At 35.4% G+C, this 24,459-nt stretch overlaps 1 protein-coding gene across 3 annotated transcripts in view; it reads left to right on the forward strand.

Annotated features, from left to right (window-relative positions):
• Positions 1-24,459, forward strand: part of TDRD3 (tudor domain containing 3) — a 102,253-nt gene that overhangs the window by 34,986 nt on the left and 42,808 nt on the right. For 2 of the 3 annotated variants that reach the window (XR_003572269.1, XM_027892893.1), the window contains exons 2-5: positions 11,218-11,302; positions 15,092-15,157; positions 19,360-19,520; positions 21,647-21,788. Coding sequence is in view for 2 of the 3 variants with exons in the window: in XM_027892893.1 (XP_027748694.1) it covers positions 11,218-11,302; positions 15,092-15,157; positions 19,360-19,520; positions 21,647-21,788 (454 nt within the window). In the remaining variant the exon portion in view is untranslated. Of the gene's footprint in view, positions 1-11,217; positions 11,303-15,091; positions 15,158-19,359; positions 19,521-21,646; positions 21,789-24,459 lie in introns of those variants that run through there. The other variant, XM_027892894.1, reaches the window with a different exon arrangement.

The following is a 24,459-nucleotide window of genomic DNA, read 5'->3' on the forward strand; positions in this document are numbered from 1 at the left end:
TCCATAACTCTGCCAGGCACCGAGGTCAGGCTGACAGGCCTGTAGTTACTAGGGTCAGCCTTGCATCCTTTTTTATGGATTGGGGTGATATTTGCCAACTTCCAATCATCTGGGACCTCCCCCGTGAGCCAGGACTGTTGGAAGATGATGGAGAGCGGCTTGGCAAGCTCTTCTGCCAGCTCCCTCATCACTGTGGTATGCAGATCAGACCATATCCAGTGTTAACTAATCCATTAGATCACTGTGTTCATACCCCTCTTCCGTGTTTCAGAATGTGAGAAAGGATTCTTCTTTCCTCTTGTGCCTTAACAATTTTGTTTCTTTAAGCACCTGTGATGAGGCATCTTGCCAAAGCTGTTTTCTTCATCTTTCAGGGAAGTCTAATAGCTGTGGGTGGGACATCTCCTATCTGCCAGAAGTAGTTTCACCCTAGAGCTCCCAGGGTTCTCATGAGGCCACAAATTCTAGTCTGTGTTATAGCTTATATGAGTTTGCTCATAAGGGTCTATGTAACTCCGAGGATTTCAAGTGATTACTTGTTTTAAAAATATTGTGTGATGTTTTATTTTTTTCCATTCTTCTGGTAGAGGTGTTCATTTAAAACATGTTGGCAGTTCTGGATTTTGCCTCTTGTAGTGAATACTTGCTGATCCCAATGGGTTTTGTTTATTCTGTATTTATTCTAAGACCTTTTATATTGTAATATCAGTTTGAGAAGCTTGCTTAGATTTAAACAAGAACTTTAGTTTGGAAAACCTCTGGATGTCTGCTGTAGAATTTAGTTTAGAAATAATGAATAAAATCCAACCAAACAAAAAAACCCCAACAAACCCCTAAGGAAACCAACTTACATAGTATAACTTTTTTTTATCAATCCTTTTGCATCTCAGTGTTTTGGCATCCTTGTCACCTGTCAGGATTCTTCCATCTGCTTTGAAATGTCTTTATTATTAGCTTTTATCAAACTAATCCTCCAGAATATTTTCTTCAGTCTTTCTTTTGAATTCTTTTTTTTTTTTTTTTGGTTGGTTGGTATAATTAACCTCCCTTTTTCCTTTGAAAAATGTTCTTTTTTTGTTTGTTTGTTTTAAATATAAGATTCATTACCTCTTTACTGTTTTGTCTAAGCCATCAGTAATAATGGCTGTGGAGTAAAGTTCTCTGGGAAGTCACAAAAAACATGAAACTATGCTTATTTGATTTTGAAATAATAACTCCTCACAGTTTGATTATAATTTTTTATTATATCTTAATTTTCTGATTTGTCCTGAGCTTTTGACCTTTCTTGAACTTGGTTACCAACTCGTTCTCTCAAAGCTTCTGTATGTAACTACATGATGAAGAGAGAGCTTGATACCTTTTTAACCTTCACAATAAAAGGATAGTATTTGACCACTGAAGCAGAATAGCATTCTCAGTTTGACTCAGACATTCCTAGCCTTACATATGTGGTGGTGAAATAAGTGATTTCTGTGTCTGCTCTTTGAGGTGATTGATGATTATTGTTGCATTATAGAACTTGGTTGGTTACTTCCAGTGGAGAAAGTTATGCTCTGTGTCTCCTGGGTCAGTGCAGGACTGAAGAAGTGGAAATACAGTCATGAGTGAGATGGGCAAAAGTTCCTTCTAAACTGATGCTAAGCAGTGTTTTATTTGGCGGAAAATTCTGCTTGCTTTCATCCTTTCAATCTACTTAATTCCCTGCTTCCTAACAAGTGCTTTGAATTTTGCCATCTTTAATATGAAAAATTTATACTTAGATAATTTTTGAATGTAAACCACCTGTCATTTATTTTATTAGTATTTATAAGTAGCTTTTGCAATTGTTTTAAAATTTAAAATTAATGGCTGTTTACTTATGTAAGCCTTGAGGGTAATTACTTTTACATGTACTCACAGTGCTGCTAATGCAATTTAAAACTTTATCATAAATAAGACCATTAAAGTGTAACTGTACAATTTTTTAAAACCTACCATGTGCAGATCTGACGTCTTAATTTGTAGCTTTTGTCCCGTCCTTCAGTGATTTCTCACCCTGTTTAGAGATGCCAGTGAAGAGATAAACATTATATCACTCAGTGAATTTGAGTTTTTTGAGCTTTTTGAAGGCATAAGGAAGTAAGTTCAACAGCTGCACAGTCCTTTCAGAGAGTGCCCTGCCTAGGAATTTGTCAATTCAAGTGAGGCTTTTCCACATGTATTTCTTCCTTTTCTAGTTGTTTGGTTGGAAATGAACAGTAGGTGTCCTGACACCAACCTCTTGTAGAACCGTATGATGAGACGTTCTCCAGTTTCTGTGATTTCTGACCCTGATTCAGGGCTTTGCAAGTGATTATTTTTTGATCTTCTGTTGGGAACTGAAATTATAAAGGAAGGTTGGTTCTGGTTTTTAGTTTGTTTACATAATTTAGAGAAAGCATTTGGTGAACGAACTATATTGCATTTTGGAAAGAGCAGATGGAGAGTGTGAGGTTTGTGATGGTGACATTTGTGGAGATGTGTAATTTGGCTGTAAAGGTGTAAGTTTTGTGTTTGGTTCAAGAACAAAAGTTTTTCCCATTTTCTCTGTTGGGAAGTGCTTGTGAAAGATGTGCTGCCAGTCTTGTAGTTTTAAACCTTTCTCTGTTTAAAAAAAAAAAAAAAAAAAAAATTGCATTCCCAGCAATAGGAATTTTGTAGAAGAAAATAAACTTAAAAAGAGCACACATCACACTATGTATCACACTATGGGAGGTGCTACTGTAAAGACCACACTAACACAAGTGCTAAAATGTGCTAAAATTCATGTTCTGTGTGCAAGAACTTGATGAAGAGTGTGCTGAAAACTTGCTTCTGATACTTAATGTAATTTTAGAGAGGCTGGAGAGGAAAAACTCTAATGTAATACGTGTGCCAGTAATTAAAAAGAGAAGTGTGGTGTGTGGTTCTAGGGAGGTGTGAGAGAGAATGATGGACTGTCAGGCTAACCTAATAATAGACTTACAGTTCTCTTTGCATGTCAAATGTATGAAAGATTAATTCTAAAACTATCACTGTTTACTCAAGCTTTTGTATGAAAATGGTCCTTGTCTTGGGAAAGGGATGAGAAGCTGGGTTGGTAAAGGCAACCAAAAAATCTCGACGGAAATACAGACTTTGAAGCCCTTGAACTGTTGCAGAGAGTGGTGGGGTGTCCTCTTCCTCTGACCCCTCGCAGAAAACTCCTTACCACCACATCCTCTCTTTGGACCTACTGACCCCGGGATAAGGCAGCACTCCTCTCCTGTAGTGTTGTAGGAGAGGGGGAAAACACTGCTTCTTAGGGACAGTAGTTCCCATCCAGGTCGTTCGCCTCTGTAGTGTTGGTAGGAGGGGAAGGAACTGGCTCTGCAGCAATATCAGGTAGGCTGAATGGGCAGCAGGAGGTTCCCAAGGGAGAAGCACAGCGGATGGTTTTATTGGGCCTCACCTCCAGCTGTTGGACTAGTATTGCTTATGCAGTGAAATAATATTTGTAGTGTTTGACATTGCATTTGTTTAGGACTGCTGCACTCCTAAATTACTGGCCTGTATCCCATTTGTGATGGGATTTGTGATTCATTTGGACTGAAAGTTTCAGGTAGAAATAACCTAGGAAGAAGCTAATGCATTGGTCTTGTTTAAAGCAGTGCACTTGAAGGTTTTGGTTTAATTTTGATTTTTTTTTTTCCTTTTTCTTGGCTCCAGGTGTTTACTCTGCTTTTCTTAGGTCATGATTTTACTAACAAAATAGATTTTACTACTAGATAATCAACGTGGTTTTACTTCCTCGCATTTTAAAAAAAGGGAAGGGGCAGCAATGAGTCATTCTACTTTTATTATGTAATGTAAAAAAAAAAAAACACCCAACCTTTTTTTGTTTGTTTTGTTCTAAAAATACCTTGCCTTTCTTAGCTCATGTTTTCATTGAAAGTCAAGTGTCATAGGCATCTGAGAGAGGATTAAGCCTTTAATTTTGTCAGCTAAACATCTGAGAACATGAGCTTGAGAATGCATATTTTATGAGTTCCTCTCTGGGGTTTCAGCTTGACCTGGGCTGGAGACTGCACTTAGTGAAGTGGTGTGTTCCCAGGAGTGAAAAGTTAGGTAGCTGGGGATGCAAGTTGAACTGCCTGGGGAACTGAGGTGATGTGACTGTGTACCAGTTTTAGAAATGTCAGTAATATTTTAAAGATAGGCTTATGTCTTGGTGTCTGTTCATTTAAAAGCCTATCTAGTTGTAAGCAAAATTATGTATTTCTCAGTGTGCTTTCTGGATGGTTCAAGTAGGTTTTTGCTAGCATAAGACCACTTAGAACTTAGTGGGTTTTTAACAGTGATATAATACAGCACGTTCTGTTATTTTAATCTTTTGCTTTTGCATCTTCAAGGAGTGAAATCAAGAAACAGTTTAGATTAAGTTCGTGTAAGGCAATTATAAAACTAGTTTGCCCATATTAGAAAGAATAGCTGTGGATGGTTCACTGTCAAAATCCGAGGCTACATGAAAACATCATCTAGGTCATGTTTGATTTGATACTGTGATTAAACACCTGGATGGTAGAGCATGAAGTGCTAAGCAGAAACACAAGATAAAGCTCCTTAGAACTGCAAAGCTGTGAGTGCTCAGGTCAGAGTTCAAAGTGTTGTTGACAAATTAGAAAAGTGATAGGAGAACAAAAATAAGAGTATATACCAATAATCATCGTGTAAGTACAAAATACAGGGGAAGACATACCAAATGTACGAGGAAAGAACAAGGCGTAGGAAGTACCAGTCGTGAAATGCAATTGCAAAAAAAAAAAAAAAGGCATTTCCTGATGTGAGAATATTGATAGTAAAATTGCCAAGAATATCACTTGAATCTACATTTGTCATTCCTTACAGACATTTGCCGAGTGGATAAAGGAACAGTTGGCCCTAATTTTTTCCATTTAGTTCTTTAAATAAAAGCACAGAAGCTGAAGGGAAAAACAGTGCCAGTTGCCTTCCCAGTATTGTTATGCAGGTTAAAGGATATGGAAAAACCTTCTTGAAAATCTGATTTTCATATTTAGTGTAATAATGTCCTAAAATGGAGGTTGTTTTTCCTTTTTAAACAGCTCTAATGATAGCCCCTTAATAAAATTTGTAACATTGTATTGTAATTTCTTTATACAACTGAAATTCAGCAAAACGTTTTGAAACCCAAGTTTTTGAAATAGCTGGTACAGGAGATAGGGTTCTTTTGTTATGGAACAATACTGGCACCCAGTGGTGGTCTTGTACCAGTGCATTTTTTTTAAGTTACCTGTTGCTTTATTGTTTGAATCTCCTATTGTAGTGTTACCAAATATGAGAAATTCGAGAGCTTTTGGTGATTTTCTTTTTTTTCTTTGAAAACCTTACCTTTTTTATGGCATGACTGTATAAATATGCTTCTGTAGTGAAGTAATGGAAGGAACGCTCTGGTGTTGCATGCACACATTGAAAATAGCTATATAAAATTTACTATACTACTCACATGTTGTCTTGTATGGCTGGCACTGAATTAGAAGTGGTAGTGCAGTTTGTATTTGCTGCCAGTATCACAGTGATTCTGTGAAGAGTTGTGATCTGAAATGCATACGTTTTAGAGCATATTTATTATATTAATTTACGTTATTTACTTTTTTCCTTGAATAAAGCTTCTACTTAATAAAATGTTAATTCTAGAGATGATAGAAGAAAATTACAGAGGGTTTATAGAAAAATTGTATTAAGGGATATAAAAAGCATGGAAGTTAGTGTTTGTGGATGAACTGTTAATTACAATTCGAGAAAATATGTTTTTCAAGAAAGCTGCTCATGAAAAATGACTATTATTAAGAAAGTTGTTTACCTGGTGGATTTAATTATAGAATAAGGCTCTCATTTTAAGCCTTTTCAAGTGTGTGTGTGTATACAGGTGCGTGTTTGTCTGTAGATCAAGTGTTTGATCCAGCATTGTAGAGCAGACAAAAAATGCATCTTCCTTTGATACCGCTGATTTCTTCAGTGTTTCAGACAGAGATGGTAATAGAGTAGCAGTACAGAAATCTGTCTATTTAGGCCATGTCAGGTGTAATTTGTTCTTTATGAAGTAAAGCAGAACATAAAGAGAGACAAACAGAGGCGCAGGTGAGATTGGTAGTACAGTTATATTCCTTAGCCATGGGAAATACCAAAAAGGAGAATGTGCACACCTATAATGTACAGAAGTGGGTTATTAAACTGATATCATACTTGATATGAAGGAGCAGTGAGAAAACAGCTGTGCCTGTCACTCATGTAATATTTTTTTCTGTGTATTACAAAGGAAGAATTACTGAAATCTGTTTTTTGTAAAAGTTTAATGAGAACATTTTGACAGAAAAATTGTAGATTTGGATTTATATGAGAATGGTTCACATAGAAAGTGCTAATTCATTACTAATGGCTTTGTTTTAATGTTTCTTTTGAAGGTAAGAATGCAGGTACTTTCTAGGAGATGCTTTTCTGACAAAAGCTGTTGCTAAGAGGATTGTGCTGCTACATGTCTCAGATGAGTGGAACTGGAGTGAGGGGGAGGACTAGCTGAGATATCCCTCAGGTTTCTGCAAGCATAATGCGAAGGAATTGCAGTAGAAACATTTATTTTCCTCTCTCTTCTGATTTTCTTTCTCTCGAGAATACTCCACAAATAACCATCTCAACCACTCGTGGCAGCTTTATGCCCATTTGGTTGTAAACTGTGATTTTATTTCTTTTTTCTTTAATTTGTATTAATGTTCCAAGGCTACAGAATCCCTGTGTGACTCACGCAGCACTGCTTACTAAAATTCCCTTGGAATCATTGCAATTCTCTTCATGAATTCAGTATGTAACTTTTAAGATTGTTTTAAAACGTGCATGAAAGAAGTCTAGGGATTACTTTATTTCCTGAAAACTAAAGGTTCTTGCAGTGTATGGTAATCTAGTTGCCAGTCCTCATAGTGGAAGGTTCAGTGTGGTGGTGGGGTGTGTGTGTGGTGGGGCTTTTTTGTGGTTTGGTGTTTTGGTTTGGTTTTGGTGATTTTGTTTGTTTGGTTTTGGTTTTTTGTTTGTTTGTGGTTTTTTTTTGTTTTGGTTTGGGTTTGGGTTTTTTTTTGGTGGTGGTTTTAAACTTTTTTTAAAGAAATCTGTTTATTTCGTAAAAAACATAAACATCTCTCTAGTATTTAGTATTATCTGCATTGCATATTAAGGAAATAATTTGTGTCATTGCTTGTCAGTGTAAGATGTAAGTGGTCACCACTGGCTTGCCTTGGACTTCTCCAAAGAGCTTTGTTGAGCTTGGCTGCTGCTCGCTCCATGCTTCTCACCCATTTATTTTATTTTTTATTTATTTGCTCCTTCACTTTAAGCTCCTGTGCATAATTCTGAAATACTTGTTTATAGAAGGACAAAGGGAAGTTTGTTGATTGTGGCTGCAGCATTTCTGTGCCAGGTTATCCCCAGTGCCCCCTTGCTTTATAAAGAAAAGGTGGGGACAGCTTGGGATGGAGGTGTGGAGAGCAAGCACTGACAAAGACACTGCTTATATGGCACTGCCGGGTACACCCTGGGAATCGTGAGTGCTTCCAGCAGTGTGATCTGGTTTAAAGATGCTTCCTACCCCTTGGCAATAGGAAATGTGTTGGATTAATGTAATAGGATCACACTGTAGTTCGGCTTTTGTTATCTGGGGTTGTGACACGTCAGGACTATTTTGCAAAATGGGCAGAACAGGTAATGCAGAAGATGTGAGGCATTTGAATGAGTATAGTAGAGACACAGAACTGCAAATCTGTTTTGACTCCAGAGCAGGTTTTTATCGTCTTTGGTTTTCTTCAGGATCAGGTTTTTTTTTTTTGTCTTGATCTAGTACTGAGAACAAAAAAATCGAGTGGCCTTGTGCTATAAAGATCCTACCTTGAGCATATCACATGCCCTTATTAAGAGCAGATAGAAAAGGGGACTCTTATTTCCTTCAGAGTCTGGAAAAAAAATTCAGACTTAATAATCTTTATGTTGTACAGGGAGGATTATGCCATTTGAAGAGGTAGCTTTTTCTGTTGTAACTCCCTTTTCATATATAAATGTGTATAAATACCTGTATTTTAAAATAAATTTTAAAAAAATACTGATTTTTATTTTCTTAAATAATTTGTGAGTCTGTAGCAGGAAGCATGCAAACCTGAAACTTAGATATTGTAGGAGATGGTACAGACAATGAGGAGAAAAGAAATTTATTTGAAATAAGAGTATTCTGTAAGGTTGTAAAGAATCTAAGCATGTATTTGGAGTACTTGTTGCTGTAAGAAGTAGTCTGCATAAGAATGTTATTAGGGCAAAGTGGAAAGGAGTAATTTGACATACCCTGGTTTCAAGCTTCTGTTAAAAAAGGAGAAATCTGTGCTTTGACTAATTCTGGTGTACAATGTTTTTTGTTTGCAGTTTGTTCCCTGACTAGTTTCTGACTGTTTCTTATGAAATTTGTGGGTTTGTGTCCCGTTGCACAGAAACACCACCTGACACTTACTGGAAAGCTTAATTTTTATTCTGTTGAAGTTCTTCAGCAAAACTTTACTGTCAGAGTTATTGATTTGATCTGTTTTCTTGAAAGTAATTTTGGTGCTGATCTTTTGCATTTAAGTAATTTATGCTTTCATGTGATGAGCGTCTTAAAAAACCAAACCAACCAACCTCAAACTATAAAATATTCCCCCCTGTATTAATGTTCACAGACTTTGCTTTTTTGAAAACTATTTTAATAACTAAGTAAATCAGGCTTTTGCCCAAAAGATTTGATGTTTGCTTAAATCAAACTAACAGATGTCCCCAATGGTATTTCATGTTCAGTGCCTCAATGAGGTTGGCAGAGATTTTGGTCAGGTTTTTGCTAAGTGCTATTGTTTAAGTTAGCACAAGTCAAAAATTAGTGGTCTTCTCCAGTGAGTTTCTCTTTATCCTTCTGTCAGAAATTTTCCAAATTAATAAGATAAACTACACAGAAAATTCATATATAAATTTATATATAAGAAGTTATAAACTAAAAATTTTGACTAAAGCAGAGTGGGATTTTGACAACTGTGAGTCAGTCTTCATTTTGAGGTGAGAAAGTAAAACATGACTGAGCAGTGAATTTTGTAATAGCAGAATTTATCTTGTCCTATATAGAAAAAGTTTAATTCTAGGTCAGATTCTTGTTTATTCATTCTTTAAAAATGTTTTTATTTGCTGGAAAATGGTAATGCTTATGTCGAAGTACTAAGCTAAGTAGCTCTGTAAGAGAAGTGCAGTCCTGCTAACTTCAGTAGAATGAAGAGTGACTTCATTTACATTTGGAGCAGAAGAGGAGGAATCCTTCCACAATAGTCTAAAACTCAGCTTATGGATTTTGTACTCCCCCTAACCCATGCTATTAAACTTATGCTCGGTTTTATGCTGAAGATGACAGAAGGTAAACTTGTACAGTTTCTGATATTGCTCTTTCTAGGAAGTCTGTTAGTGTAATTAAGCCACAGTTGAAGCCTCAAGAGCAGGATAGTGTCTGTTGGATGTATCTGTTTCCTCTGGCACAGAGTGGGAATGCTGTTCTACTTTACCTTCTGACTCCAGCTAATGAGATCTGTTAATTCACAGTAGTTACATAAATCTTCGTAGATCATAGTATTTGAGCTCAGAGTTGCTCAGCTGGGAAATCCTGTATTGCCATGCCAGCTACCAAGTATCACCACTTAATTCCTCTCAGGCATCTGCCCGTTATATAAAAAATAGGAGTGTTTCTTCTTATGCTTTTATAAATGCATTTTTTTGCCATTCAGTGCATTTGGAGTTTTTATTTTGTTTGTTTGTTTTCTTTTTGGTGATGGTGGGCTAGTGACTTGGGATTGGCTAGATGCCGGTGTCCAACTTGAACAGTTATATCCCATCAAGTGTCTGGGTTAGAGGATGACTGTGATCATCTGGTAACACAGGAAGGTCTTGAGTTAGTGATGTTGAAGTCACGTGGGCTAGAATCAAAAAGATCTGTAAAGTGTTCAAGTGTTTTGCCTTGTTTATATGTTATTTTCTTTAAAAAGAAGTATTTCTTGAAGCACCCATCAATATTTTTTATATTTCTAATGCATATTGCTTTTTGTTTTTTAAATCATTCTTTTACTATTTGGGGAATGGTGGTTTCTTGGTAGGTAGTTATTTAAATCTTACTTGAGGAAATACTGTTTCAGACTGAGTATCCAGCAAATATCAATTATTTGATTGCTGTGATGTATTTAAAGAAAATGAAGAGCTACTTAAAAAAAAAGTAAAACTGGGACTGCAAATAGGATATATTAGGCTTCATGAACAACAAATGTCACAATTTCTGACCACTAGAGTTAAAATTATCCTTTTTTAAAGGTTTTTTTTTTTTTTTTTTTTTTTTTAGGTTAGAATAGGTTAGCCCTTTTTAATGGATTCAGGTAATCAATTCAGAAATTACTTAGTTTTCAGATGAAAAATTTATAGTTACAGAATTTTTGCAGAAAGACATGAGACTCACAAATAGCCTGTCCAAATGTGGTTGTGAAGGAGATTTTTATTCTTATTTCATCTTTTTCATCGTATTTAACTATTCATGCACTGGAGTGCACTGTCATTTTTATCAGTTTCTTTGTAGCCCAGGCAAACAAAAATATATTTTCATGGCATAGTGGTGTTATGTACCCCAGTCCTTGAGGGATTAACTGTACAATCTTGGGCTTTAGAAATAGCTGTGGTTGTGTTTTGAGTGGGATGGGAGTTGGGGTTTTTTTGTTTGTTTGTTTTGTTGTTTGTTTTTTTTTTTCCCCTTGCAAATGCATGAGTGAAAGTATGCCACTTAGATCAAGTAAAGGCCAAATGGTTGATTTTGAAACCAGGTTCCTATAATTTGGCAGGGTGGGCATGAGGAGCTTAGTGTTATGCTGTTCATGGTGGCTGTTGTTACTTTGTAAGTAGAACTTGTTTTTCTTGCTTGCATTTTTTAAAAAAATTTCTTTTGTTTAGAAATTATGAAAAAGGAAATCTTAACGTCATCTCAGTGTAAGGAAACTGATTACATTAAGTCATTTTCCAAGTATTTTTACATCTATGCTTCTCCAGCAGAAAAGATAGGAACTAAAGACAATCTCATGTACAGAAAAAATGTTTGTCTAATTGGTACATCTTGTGATATTCTAATTTTTTTTTCTTTCACAGGTATCTTTCAGATGAAGGAATTGAAGCTTGCTTAAGTTCATCTGAAAAAGTTAACACAAATGATATAATCCTAGTTGCCCTTAATGTAAGTTATGATAGTGAAAGTTTTTTTTCTGACAAATCATGCTAAAAATAATATAACTAATGGCTGAAGTATAGATTTGTGTGTCTATTTAAGTGTATCATTTCCTATGTGATTTATGCAAAGGACAGAGTACCTATCTTTCTCCTTGCCTGTATGAACTGTGAGTTTTATTTCCAAACTCTGAAACGTGTAGGAGAAATATTAACAGATTTTGCAGTAGAAAAATATTTTTTTGTTTTATAAAATATAAGTACAAGCTGTAATATGATCGGAAGTGCTGTGTACTGACATGAGTATGAAATTGTAGTACAAAATATGTTTGTAGGGATGAATAAAACATCCTTACTTAATTTAACTTCTGGACAAGATAGTCCTTAAAGCACATTCAAACTATACATCCTGTTGAATACATAGTTATCTAACTACAAACAGATTTTTTGCTTTACTGCAGGAATATGGATTAGTAGTCATTATTCCTGCCACCAAATTAACACATGAATGTACAAGATAGATAAACATCTTTGAAGCAATAAACCATAATACTTATAAATATGTGAGAAATGTGTGCATGTGAATTCCTGTTGTTCAGAATTCTAGTATATACAGTGTTGGTAAACATTAGTATGTCTGCTGCCTTTTATAATTCATGTATTTGTTATTTATTATTATGTATTTTGTCAAATTCATACTCAGATGTTTTAAAGCTTAAATGCACCTCCAGGGACAGAGAATCCACCATCTCCCTGGGCAGCCCATTCAAATGCCTGATTACCCTGTCTGTAAAAAATTTCCTCCTAATATCCAACCTAAACCTCCCCTGGCAGAGCTTAAGACCATGCCCTCTTGTCTTACTGATAGCTGCCTGGGAAAAGAGACCAATCCCCACCTGGCTACAACCTCCTTTCAGGTAGTTGTAGAGAGTGATGTGCTGGAACAAGTACTGACATGATCATTTGTGACTCTTGTTATTTCTGGCTTGTTTGATAGATAATAAAGATGTGACACAAGTACTCCAAAGCCTGATTTAATTCTTTATCACTGTTTTTGTCATTAAGTTAGTTGGTTTTATGCCCAGATGATTAACTTGTCTGTTGGGTAAGTGGGGAATAGCAGTATGTCTTTAATGGCAGGATAACAGTGAATTTATATTTGACTTTTTACAAATTCACAAATCGTTCCTTGACTGCTGGAGGCATGTTTCAAGCAAAAGAAATCAGGAAGTCCTATGAACTTTTTTACCTTTTTTCTTTTTTTTTTTTATGTGTATATGAATTGCTTAAGTAAGTATGAAATCAACATAAATGTACCTTCAGTCCTTCAAATGTTTTTATTTTGTTTAAGATCTTACAGACAGTTTTTAAAAGCTGCGTCCCCTTCCTGCTGCTCTGATTGGAAAGCACATTTCTGGAGACTTGGTCAAGGGCAAGTCCTGTCTGACCATCCCAGTGTCGTTCTGTGATGGAGTGACTGCATCAGTGAACAAGGGAAGGGATACTGAAGTCATCTATCTGCACTTCTGTAAAGCCTTTGACACAGTCCTTCAGAACATCCTTCTCTGCAAATTGGAGAGAGATGGATTTGATGAGTGGACTGTTTAATGTATAAGACTTTGACTGGACAGTCACTTGAGAGGGTAGTGGTCAGTGACTCCGATGGACATCAGTGACAAGTGGTGTCCCTTAGGGGTCCATATTGGGGCCAGTGTTATTTAATATCTTCATTAATGACATAGACAAAGAGTCTGAGTGCACCCTCAGCAGATTTGCAGATGACACCAAGAAGAGCGGTGTGGTTGACACACCTGAAGGATGGGATGCCATCCAGAGAGATGTGGACAAGGTCCAGAAGTGGGCCTACAGGAATCACATGAGGTTTAACAAAACCAAGTGCAAGGGGCTGCACTGGGGTGAGGGCAACCCCCAATATCAGTACAGGCTGGGGGATGAGCAGATCAAGAGTGGCTCTGCTGAGAAGGACTTAGGGCTACACTTAGGTACTGCATCCAGCTTTGGGATCCCCAGCACAGGAAGGACATTGACCACTTGGTGTGAGTCCAGAGGAGGGCCACTAAGCTGATCAAAGGCATGGAGTACCTCTCCTATGAAAGAAGCCTTAGAGGACTGAGAATGTTCAGCCTGCAAAAGAGAAGGCTTTGGAGTCATCTAGTTGCGGCCTTCCAGTACCTGAAGGGAACTCAGAAGAAAGATGGAGAGAGACTTTTTGCAAGGACAGGTAGTGACAGGACAAAGGGGAGTGTCTTCAAACTGAGAGTAGGTTTAGATTAGATATTAGGAAGAAGTTCTTTACTCTTGAGGGTGGTGAGGCACTGGAACAGGTTTTTGAGAGAAGTTGTGGATGGCCCATCCCTGGAAGTATTTAAGGCTGGGTTGGATGGGGCTCTTAGCAGTCTGGTTTAGTGGCAGGTGTCCCTGCCCACAAGGGACTTAGAACCTAGCTGATCTTTAAGGTTCCTTTCAACCCAAACCATTCTATGATATGGATATAGAACACATGGGAACAGTTTGTAGGACCCTTTGTGCTATTCAGAGATCCGTAACTGACAGATCAGTTTCCTCAGGTGGCCTCAGGCTGAAAACTGAATGTGCTCTCTTAAGACTATCTGCCTTGTGCAATAGAAAGTGCATTGCTCATTTGTCCACTCTGTAAATACTGAATGAATACCCTAAAAGAGCATTCTTACAATAATTTTTTATTTGTAGACTGTTTCTCACTGAAAACCAGAATAAACGAATTTTTTACAATGTTTCAGATACTGAAATACAGCCCTGCTCGGTTCTGGATCAGGATGCCAGAGCAGTAGTGCGTTGACATGTATTAATGTCAAGTTAGTGTCCAAGTTCTTTCAGTAATTACATTTAGCCCATCTTCTTTTAGAAGTGCTGTTTTTGATCATAATAAATAAAGAGGCTTTTCAGCTTCACTACTGCCATCTGAGTCAACGTATTCTATTTAAAACAACAAACTTATTTCAAGCACTGGAGTTTAAAAAACACAGTTGTTATAGGCTGCATTGCTGTGCCTTATATTTTTTTCTTAGCACGTGTCAATGCACTAAAAAGGTAATTTGTGAAGTTTCATTAATTTTTATTCCATTTCCTATTTTCACATGCTGCACCTTTTAGCTCACATCACCCTGAAGGATGTGCTTGTCCAAACAGTGTTCAGTGAAGAAAGGGAAGGGATTTTTTTCTTTTGATCATATGAATTCTTTTGTATAATATTGTCAGTGGCCACATTGCACAGTTGCAGATTGATGTCATGTAGCTGTCTATCTCACTTCCAAAAGAAATAATAAGACATTTAAGTTAAAAAGCATCTTATGAAAATACAACATGAGCTTTTACTCCAGGTATAATTGCAAAAATCATCCCAACCTTTTATGAACGATTTGTGCATGGAAAAAATCACAAACTAAAAATACTTTAAGTGCCAGATGGAGAGCAAAGAAAGACGTTTACCTCTGTTAAACCTCACAGTTATGTTTAGTCATAGTGATGTTTAGTCGTTTTGTTTCATCTATTTGAAGCATTTTATTCAACATTGAAATGATACTTAAAATAATATACTGTAAAAAGCAAAATTATTTATTTTGTAAACTCTGAGTTGTTGAATCTTTTTTCATCTTACAGGGTTAAAGGAATGGATTTTTGTAATAAATAGTTGTCATTATGGGAAAAATTACCCTTTTTTTTACTTATTTTGCAATGGTTTTTTTTTGAAACAGGATATTTTAGATTAATATTCTCTTGTCTTCTATATTAATTTCAGACAGATTTAAGAACGATTGGCAAGAAATTCCTGCCCAGTGACATCAACGGTGGAAAGGTGGAAAAGGTATTTTTTACTTCACTTTTTTGTGCTCTGTGATTTCTGTGTGATGCCAACCTTCTATGGCGCATTAGCCTGGTTCTGTCATTATTTCACATACAAAGGAACCTGGTATTTTAGTATATTATAGTATAAATATATGAACATAATCTTCATACACTTTTATTTCACAACTTTGAAATGCTTAAATAAGAATGTGACCAATCTTAGCAGCTTCATTTTTCACTGACAAGTCATTTAACCTTTTTGGTCTTGACGTGGTATTAGAGGTTCATTTCCCCCCTCCATTATTCTGCAAGGGCAACAAAGCAGGTCAGGAAAAAAGCAACGTAGCTGTTTGATTATGATGCATAGTGACACATGTTAGTGCTGTATTACTTGGCATACTGATATATGTGACTAAAGCTATGTGCTTTATGTAATTTTACTATGACTGTGTATCCTGTAAGTTATGTGGATAAACAGTGTTAGGTGGTGTAACATCTTGTGTTAAGAGAATTATACTTGAAACTTGGATGTCCTGAGTGTTAATGTATGTTGTGTGTTTAGATAGAAATTAACTTTGTTTATATATAAAGTATATGTATAGTATCTCCTTCCCGTTTTGTTCCTTACATGCAATATAGAGAGTGGATAAAGGAACTAATTTTTTTTCAAATCGAACACTAGTTCTCACTTCAGTTCGTTATCCCTAACTTCCAGATACTGACAGTCTATAACAGTGTATATCACTGATGTGAAAATTCTGGGGAAATGTATTTCTTTACTGTTGAAATTCAAATAGTCATAAGTTAAGGTGGATTTGGTTTAGGAAAGCAACACTGATGAGAGAGGCTGTTAAGAGCTGTTTGGATTTGTTTTTTCTGTCAGTGCTATTGTCTAATTGGAATAGTGAGTGCTGTAAACACAACTTTCTACAAGAACAACAGCAGGAACATTATTGCCATGTATGAAGAGCGCACTTGAGAAATAGTCTGCTGCAGGATCAGAGGCAGCACTTTTTGCATGCAGCATATCACTTAGTAAACTAACTTTATGGGAGAAGTTTTATTAAATTTTTAGTCTTATAATGTGGAGCTTTTTTCAGGTATATTCAGCTCTTTTCAGGTATTACTTGAAAAAAATAAACCAAGATGATGTTTTATGAAACTGATTGTTTACCTGTTTAGGTTTCTGGATAACATCTTCTTGAAGATACTTCAGTGCTTCAAGAATTTTTTACCATCTATAAGAATTTGATTTAGTGGTTTTTATAGCTACGATTCTAATATTTTTTGTCCTTTTCGGTGTCCTTTATTTGAAATATGGAAAAAAGGCAAAATACTTGCTTTTAATGTAATTTCGTTTTGCACTGTTCTTTGCTCAGTTGCTTGATTATGTAATATTCCCAAAGTCCAATTGTATTTGGTTAAATGTAATTCTCCATGGTATTAAGGTTATATATGTGGTAAGACTTGCCTCAGTTAGTGTTACTGTTGAAATACAACTTCAGTTCAAAATTACTTTAGTAGTACTCCTTTTTCAGAGTTTTATTGCATTATGATGGGATTTATTTAGAGGTAGTTGTCAAGTTTTCATCCATCACTTGAAATGTACCTAGTAACTTTCCATTTCAAAAGAAAGTTTTCTCAATTTCTGTTGTCATTCCATAGTTCAAGTGGCCAGTTAAAGTGTAATTGATTTCCTCAAAGCTTTGATGGAGGTTATAAGTGAGAATCTACTTACATGCTTTAAAATGTTTTCTTCTAGTTTTAGCTGCTCAGATCACCACTTGGGTTTTTCAGAGTTCTCAGCTTAAACTTGGGAAGGTGCAATTGTGCTGTTTGTTTCCTTTAAATACCAAACCTCTGCACAAACATGAGGAAGAATTCTAGTGGTTAGTGCTTTGAAATACTTGTGAAATAAGAGCTACCCTTTCATGGAAAAAAACCTTTTGTACCTGTACATACACAGATGCATCTATATTTTGTAGAAATGAACATCTCAGAAAATAAAAAATGGCCCTTAATGGTCTTTAATACAGACAATTTCTCTTAATAAATTTTATTTGTTAAACTGTAGCAATTTATTTACTTCTGTCAGTATTGTTAAAGAGCAAGGATTTTTAATGCGAATTTCTAGTAAAATTTAGTTTAGCCTTACATTAATCAACTGTGTTTATTTTGATCATAGATCTTAGAAAATGATTCTAAAAAAACCCCCAAACCAGACACTTGCAAACCATTTGCTGGAGGGTGATAATCCTTCAGGTTTTGAAAAGAAGTAATGATTGCACAGAAAAAACCTGTATTTGAGAAGGACTCCTATTTATAAATTTTAGCTCAGACTATTAGATACTGTACTGAACCCTTGCTTTCTTAACTGTAGTGTTTCCTTTTTTTTTGAGTAACATAAATTAAATCTGACTACTTAAAAAATGCTGCTATTTAGCTTTCAGTGTATGCGAATACTTTGTTACAGACCTATGTGTTTATAAAGAAGAATATTTATGGAGCAGGAACCATTTAATATAATCTCTCAGTAGAAAGCAGTAATCTGTGTTTCAGAAATGCTTCAGGAAACACTAGAAGTTATGTGCTGCTGTTGTTCCTCTCATCCAAGACTAAGATTGATATTATCTGTATCTTGAGAACATATATTATTTCCATCTTGCATAGAAAATAAGTTTATTTTGTATTATTATTATAATAGGCAAATAGTTGCATAAAAGCTGGCATAGAGTCCTAGTATGAAACAACAAGGGTATTTGACCATTAGAGGTGGTTATCAACTTCAGTCATTAATACACAGAAATGTTTTCATCACTCATTAATATCTGTGTTTTGTATGGATTTAAAAAGAGTTAACATTACCAGCATTAACCACAAGATGGCCACATTTGCATAGGATTTGGAAAAGCTGAACTCCTGTTTCTGTTTAGATGCCTATATACCATAAATATATGTTAAGTATTTTTAATGGGAGAAAAATGCAAAGAAGACTATTAAGTTATAATATATAATTTAACAGATGTTACATTTAAGATGTTACTGGTTTTTTTTTTGAGGACCAAGTTCCATTACAATGGAAACATTGATTTCAGAAGCAGCATTCAGAAAGGACTTATTTTTGTGAACTCAGTTGCTTAATTCCTTTTTAAGTTTACTCTTAAGTTTCCTAGTTTGTTTCAATATTTTTGATTGTGGATTTTGGTTTCCTACAGCCTTTTTTAATTCTTTTTTTTTTTTTTTTCCAAAATGATGATGATCAGATTTGTTGTTCCAGTTAAAAATTATCTGTATTTGAAAAAAACTTCTTTCAGTAAGAGTGATTGCTACATCAGGCCTTCTATTGTCATCATAGTAAAGCTACTTTGCTTTTATTCTTTTATTTATTAATTTTTCTTTATATTTACCTCCTTATTTTTCTACTCTTGTGTTCTTCTGGGCTACCTATTCTGTTTCTCCAACCATGGAACTTGATGAAATGTTCATTTTTTCATCTTTTCTGCTCTTAGGAGCTAGAGATAGTTGAGCTGCAACAGACAATTACTTTTTATTTTTCAGAGAAATCAAAATGACTCAGATATAGCTGAAATGTGATAAAGTGATTTGGTTAGTAGGTTTGTGTTTGGGGTTTTCTGGGTGGGTTTATTTTGTTTTATTTTGGTGTTTTGTGTTTGTGGTGGGTTGTTTTTTGTTTGTTTGTTTGTTTTTGGAACCAACAGATAAGTGATATCCCCTGAAATTAGTATGTTTTGATTATCACTGTTTGAAGAAGCTGTGTTTCTAGTTAGTGTTTACAAAGCAGTTGCACTCAAAATTTACTCTTGATCCAAACCAATAGTCTTCTAAGTTGTTTTTATTTTCTTCAGAAAACATTGTCAGTGAGACCCTGTGGGTACAGCGTGTGAAAAATTATCTGGACTCCACACTATATTGGAAGTGACAGTATTTGTGTTTTTGTTTGTTTACTTCCTCTACTGTTTTCATTCATTTTTTTTCATAACTGATATCTCAGAGATGTGTGGAGCATCACAACTGTTTCTCTGAAAAAGCAATTTTTATCATGCTGTAGAACATGCAGTACATGAGTGATAGAAATTGAACATGACTGCCTGATTAAAATCACACTTTTCCTTGCCTGGGGGCATCTGTTAGTGTGTCTAGATATTACAGTGTTTGCTTAACAGTGTTAACAGTCTTGTCTTCTCTTTTTCACATATCTAGCTAGAAGGACCTTGTGTTCTGCAAATACAGAAAATTCGAAATGTTGCTGCACCAAAGGATAACGAAGAATCTCAGGCTGCTCCCAGAATGTTACGTTTACAGATGACGGATGGACACACAAGCTGCACAGCTATAGAATACAGTAGCATGTCAAAAATAAGGTGAACAACTTTTTTTTCCAAGTTTTGCTCTGATACTTAAATGTCCTTGAAGTAATGGAAGTGTCCTTAGTAATATATGAAAAGAATCACTTGACAAAACTTCCTTTTTGGATTTTAAGTGTAAAGGAGAAACTTAAATTCAGCACACAAAGGTAGATCTGAATGTAATTTACAGTACTGTTTATGCTGAAGTACATAGTGGAAGAAGGTGGATTTTTGCAACCATCTACTGAGTTGTAGATTCATGGCACACAGCATTTTGGGTGTGTGTAAACTTGGGCCAAATTCCCAGTTTTTAGTTGTAGCAGATCTTCTGTTTGACCTTTGCAGCAGGAGTGTCACAGACCTGACACACCTAAACTAATGCAGCTAATGCTGCTTAACCATGGGCAAGCCTTTCACTTGAATATTTCTTCTGTTAATAGTGAAGGGTAAGAGAGCTAATTACTATTGAACATGGGGATTTTTTTTGTGTTTGGTTATGAAGATGCTTCTAGTGTTTAGTCTTTAGAGTCATGGTGTGCTATGCACTTCTCTAGTTCAGATTCCTTTGGAAACAAAAGTCTTCCTCTGTCTTTTTCTGTTAGCTGCAACAGTTTTGTATTTAGATATATATACACACATACTTAATTTTTGAATGTCATCTTTTACTGTTAAACTGCTCCTTCTGAGCAGGAGCCAGCTTGCAGTTTAGAGTGGTGCTGTCAGAACATTTAATGATATTTTAATTTTAGCTTGAGCCAGCAGAACTTGGAATATCATATTCCAATGCGAATATAAAGAGAGCAGTAAAGGAAGGCAAACAGACTCCTGTGTAAGTAGATTCTAGATCACAAAATATTTAAAGTTGAACACACAGTACAAGACATTATTTGAAAACTTTTTGATAAAATTTGGAAAATGTTAGCAAATTCTTCACTCTAGTAATGTTGTGAGCTCTTTTTTTTGAGTAACATATGAAAAATCAATTAGTGTTATATGTAGTTGTTACAGGTTTGAAACTGGACTATTGTCCTGGAATAATACACTCTTTCAGTACATAGTGTTTCTTTAAATAAATTAATTTTTAAAAAATCATATTTTTATTTTAAATTGTAGGTTTTTAATGACAATGGTTTGACTATGGTTTTCTTTTACCCCTCCCCGCATGCATAATTTTAATTTTTTCTGTATTCTTGCATGTTTGCTTGTTTGTTTGATCTCATTTTCTTTTTTTTTATCTGAACAATACAGAAAATCCACTAAAATTGCTAAGGTAAATGCCACTGGTGCTGTAATTGGCTGACTCCACTATGACTGTGCCTCACCATGTGGTATGAGCCTGTGTTTGCAACAGTAGCTTTAGCATATTTTAAAGATATTATTGCCTCTCAGTTGAAAAGTTATAAGTGACTGTGTCCTGTTTCTCATAAGAAAGCAGTTTTGCAGATTGTTCTGTCTGTCAGTTATGGGTTGGAGATGCATGATTCTTTTATACTTCTACTGTTGCTTTTCATAGGGTAGAGTCACATGAGATGATAAGGTACCTCCTTGTGGAAACTGATGACAGAAAGTATTCATAATGTTTTTAAATTACAGAGTAATGAGAGAAGAAGCCCTCTGAGATGCAGGGTTTTTATATTTATTCTAGTACAGTCCTGACTGTTAGCAACATATAGAAAACTTCCTTTCTAACCACTCTTCCTTTTCTCCTAAGTTAAATGTCTAAAAAAAAAAAAGAGATTATTAACCATCTGGAGATCCTCTATTAACTATAAATACATACTAGGATGAAGAACTTAAAGTCAGTTGTCTTAAGACTATCTTCTCTTAGTCTAAACAAATCACATCCTTAGTTTGGTATTGTGAAATTGGGGTTTAACCAAGCAGACAATTTGCAAGCATTCATCTCTGTTAGAGTCTAATTTGCAATATAATATTTTTGTGTAATGAGTTGGAAGTGTTCCAGTAAAGCTATTGAAAAAGTACTGTGTATACTCAAGGAATTATTGCAAAGGTTTTTGATGCTAATTTTTTATTATGGCATGTGAAATGTTGGAAATGTAATAGAAGTATTTTTATATGTTTCTCTGTGGCAGAATATTAATAAATGTATTTGAAATATTTGGCTTTGTTTCTACCTCTAGCCTGAACACTCCACCTGGAACAAAAATTAAGCTTTCAGGAACTGTTGAAGTGAGAAATGGGTTCTTGCTGCTGGATGACAGTAACACAGCAGTTCTTGGAGGTGAAGTGGAGCATCTTATAGAAAAATGGGAATTACAAAGGGTGAGGTAACACCGCTGCAAATGCTTGTTTTACAGAATGTATATTACATTTAATGACATCAAGATTAATGTGCTGACTGTGAAGTTTTTTTATGATAAAGTCCTTTTAGGACTGTTCTGTCACAATAGTTTTAGGGCTGCAACCAGATATATGTAAGTAGGTCTTATGTGTAATGTTGCAAATTAAGAAAATAAAAGTGATTGTTGTGCAGGAACTGATTCCTTTACATATTCTGCAGGGATTGAAACCGTTAATTAAGTATATTAAATTTATTTTGGTACAGTCATGGGTGGTTGCTTTCCTAAACAGTGTATTTGGTACCAAAACATTACAGAATGCTGCCTTTTACAATTACCATCTTCAGTCTGTGTATTTTTGAGGCAAAAATAGTAGAATAAGTGTACAGAAAGCACTGAAGTTGGTAACCTTTGTATTGCAGATTTCATCAGTACTTTAGATAAATTTATGGATACAAAGACAAATTGGAAGTTTTGAATTCTTTCAACAAGCCAAAAATACGTGTAAGGTCCTTTGCTTTGGTTCATGTCCCACTACAATAGAAGTGACTGCAGGAATACTATTTCATACATTTTCTCACAAATGAGTGGAAGTTCTTAAGGCAGGAAGTATTTGGTCCCAAATACTTGCCAGATCAGTTATCGCTACTGCTACCACACTCATCTCTGTATTTTTGCATCCACATCTCTGATGAAATGGAGTAGCTGCTTATGAACATGACAGTCCTTCTCTATAAAGTACTTCTTTTATTGTTGCTGATGTTAAGTGGAGCTCAGTAGTTTTTGTTGCAGGTAACCTTCTTCGGCATTTGGTTGCACTTCTTAGATTTCATCAAACTGAGCCAAAATTTATTTGGATTTTTGAGTTACACAGTGTTCATTGTTGTAGATTCTGTTTGGCATCTTTGTGCTTTTATAGTTGAAAATTGTTTGGTTGGTTTTTGGTTTTGTTTTTGTTTTTTTAAAAAGCCATTCCTGGTTTTAAATGAAGTTCTGGGACCAACAGCAGAAATATCCCAGTCTATAATTTTTATTCTTACTTAACATAAAGTCTTGTGAGTTTTAATATTGATGGGGACAGAAGGGAGACACATGGAACTAATGTGTTCTTAAGAATGCCATCTAATTTGTAAGACAAGGGTCAATAGAATTGGTTGGCTTTCTTGGTGATTAACAGTCTGTTTTCATATTTCTTCTATCTGGACTTCAACAAATAATTCTTACTTTATAATTATTATTTTGTTTTTGAAACCAATATCAAGAAATAACTTGGAACATGCTGTATCTGCAAGAAAGCAAACCATTTAATAACCATTGGTGTGCTGCTGACTACAACACTTGTGAGCCAGTTCTGTTGACCTTATGCGATATGTTTAACTGAGTGGTAACTGTATCTCATTTGCTCTGGTAAGATATAGAAGGGTAACTAACTGTTGCCTCTTGCTATCCCCTCAACTCGCTTGTTCCATCTTGGAGCTTGCCGGAGTATCATTTTCTTTTTCTCGTTGACCAGCTCACAGCACATGAACGTGGCTATGTGAAAACCTCTGGGTGACAATAAATCAGTTTGGACAGGTGAACCATGACCACTGGAAATTGTAGTTCCAGTTCTATATCCAGACTGACAGCTAGACAGATAGGGCTCAAACAAGTCTATAGAAGCCAGATGCTACATGATAGCAATTTCCCCATGAATTCAGTGTTTTTGTCCTATTCAGAAGGCTTTGCAGAAGAGAACGTGGACAAATAAGCATGGTTGCTAAAATACCTGAGAGGTGACAAAGGACATTACCACTCCTTGTCTAATCTTGCCACTGAAGCATACATAAAATGCTGAACTGTGTTTACATAAAAAGACAGAAAACTTTTATTTGTGCGACTATTCAAAATTACTTGTTTTGAAGCCAGTGTTTTATTTTCTTGCTTCTAGAATGTCTGAGATATGTTAATTTGGCTTCTCGTGTAAATGATGAAATAAGGGTTAAAGTTTGGCTATTGAGCCAAATATTCTGAAACTCTAGAATTGAAATTGTTTACCTAGTCTTAAGTTAGCCCCTGCACTTACCTGTCAGCTTCTAGTTGTTGGGTTGCATTACTGTTCTGTTCCATTCAGACCATTCAGGTTGCTTTCAGGAGGAATCAAGTTTTAGTAATGAGAGACTCACACTACAGAAATATAGCATATGTAGAATGAATGCAGTATTATCACACTGAATGAGGAATAAATGTGCTATTCCTTTTAGCATTCAGTTTTATCATAAGGTAAATGCTTGTCTGTAAATTTCAATTTTTTTCAAGTGTCAGTGTAAATGAGACTGTTACTGTGAGATCTTTTTTTTTCTATTTGGAAATAGAAAGTAAAGTGTCATGGACATCTTTAGGTGAAAATATGGTTCCAAATAACTGTTGCTCTATGGAGTTTCTCATGTTCTAGTGGTGACTGGTGTTTCAAACATGAAGGATCAGTATCTGTGAGATATTGCTGGTACCCTTCTTATAAAAAACAGTATTTTGTATTGCCGTTAATCAAAATATCAGACAAAATATAAGTGAAGTCTGAAGCAAATTTTGCTGAGATGATTGGTGAGAGTGTTTAATAGGCTCTTATAATTTTAAAACATAGAATCTGTTGAATTGCTGATTATCTAAAACTA

The sequence above is a fragment of the Empidonax traillii genome, unplaced genomic scaffold (assembly GCF_003031625.1).
Source record: "Empidonax traillii isolate 1590-97213 ecotype Southwest subspecies unplaced genomic scaffold, ASM303162v1 scaffold373:size1354568, whole genome shotgun sequence".
Taxonomy (NCBI): domain Eukaryota; kingdom Metazoa; phylum Chordata; class Aves; order Passeriformes; family Tyrannidae; genus Empidonax; species Empidonax traillii.